The following is a 1226-nucleotide window of genomic DNA, read 5'->3' on the forward strand; positions in this document are numbered from 1 at the left end:
AACTTGTCTGCTGTGAGAATAAAGCAGGTGATATAACTAACCTAGAGAAGATGAGAACGAGGCTTTGCTTGAATTCAAACCGAACCTGAAGCTTCTGTTTGCTTCCCCTGCGTATATATAAGCAGTTATGACCCAAAAGCAGCGTCCTTCTGCAGTGGCCTTGTCACCGTTCCTGTGTATTGCTCCCACCTTCGTTTTCTTGTGACTTCTCCATCTGCACCGAGGTGCAGGCACGTTCTCTGAGCAGGACTTTTTATGAAGTCTTTAACTTGCGGTCTCACACTTTCCTGATCTTCAGTCCTCAGAACAGGCTAAAGGGAAAGGGCCTTCGTCACAATGTCACTCAGTCCTCAGCGGTAGTTGTGATCTTTTTTTTTTTTCTTTTCAATTCTCTCCAGCAAAGTCCTGACGAACCTTTGCGTAGCAGGAAAGTGTTTGTTGGGCGCTGCACTGAGGACATGACAGCAGACGAACTCCGACAGTTCTTTGCCCAGTACGGAGAAGTGGTAGATGTCTTCATTCCTAAACCCTTCCGAGCTTTTGCTTTTGTTACGTTTGCAGATGATCAGGTATGTCTTAACACGTTTTAGCGTCCTAGTTAGACAGCTTTAGCTTGATAAAGCCTCATTTCTGGAACCGTACGTGTAACACGTACTTGTCCACGTGGTGAAAGTTCCAGTGGCATTAACTCCGTTTGCTGTCTGGAGCTGTGTGAGGTTACACTGCTCAGGTGCTGTTGCTCAGGCGGGTTTCTGTGCTGCCGTTAGCGTAGCAGTGAATGTGGAGGTAAAGCCCTTCCAGCTGGGTTAGTACACGCATGTGCTTCCTTTGCAGGTTCAGTATCTGCTCAGGATCATGTGGGATTGTTTTTGTCTTGTACTGCTGACATTTAAAACCCAGGGGTCTAACAGTCATTTAATCAGTCCCTTATTTCTTATAGGTTGCCCAGTCTCTTTGTGGAGAGGACTTGATCATTAAAGGAATCAGCGTACATATATCCAATGCTGAACCTAAGCACAATAGCAATAGACAGTTAGAGAGAGGTGGAAGGTTTGGTGGTAATCCGGGAGGCTTTGGGAACCAAGGGGGGTTTGGCAACAGCAGAGGAGGTGGGGGAGGGCTGGGTAACAATCAGGGCAGTAACATGGGCGGAGGGATGAACTTCGGAGCCTTTAGCATCAACCCCGCCATGATGGCGGCGGCGCCGGCGAGGCTTGGGAGCCGCA

At 48.3% G+C, this 1226-nt stretch overlaps 1 protein-coding gene across 1 annotated transcript in view; it reads left to right on the forward strand.

Moving 5' to 3' along the window:
- Nucleotides 1–1226, forward strand: part of TARDBP (TAR DNA binding protein) — a 5359-nt gene that overhangs the window by 2365 nt on the left and 1768 nt on the right. The window contains exons 4-5 of the mRNA XM_010135523.1: nt 399–569; nt 941–1207. Of these exons, the coding sequence (XP_010133825.1) occupies nt 399–569; nt 941–1207 (438 nt within the window). The remainder of the gene's footprint in view (nt 1–398; nt 570–940; nt 1208–1226) is intronic.

The sequence above is a fragment of the Buceros rhinoceros genome, unplaced genomic scaffold, assembly GCF_000710305.1.
Source record: "Buceros rhinoceros silvestris isolate BGI_N320 unplaced genomic scaffold, ASM71030v1 scaffold16404, whole genome shotgun sequence".
Classification (NCBI taxonomy): domain Eukaryota; kingdom Metazoa; phylum Chordata; class Aves; order Bucerotiformes; family Bucerotidae; genus Buceros; species Buceros rhinoceros.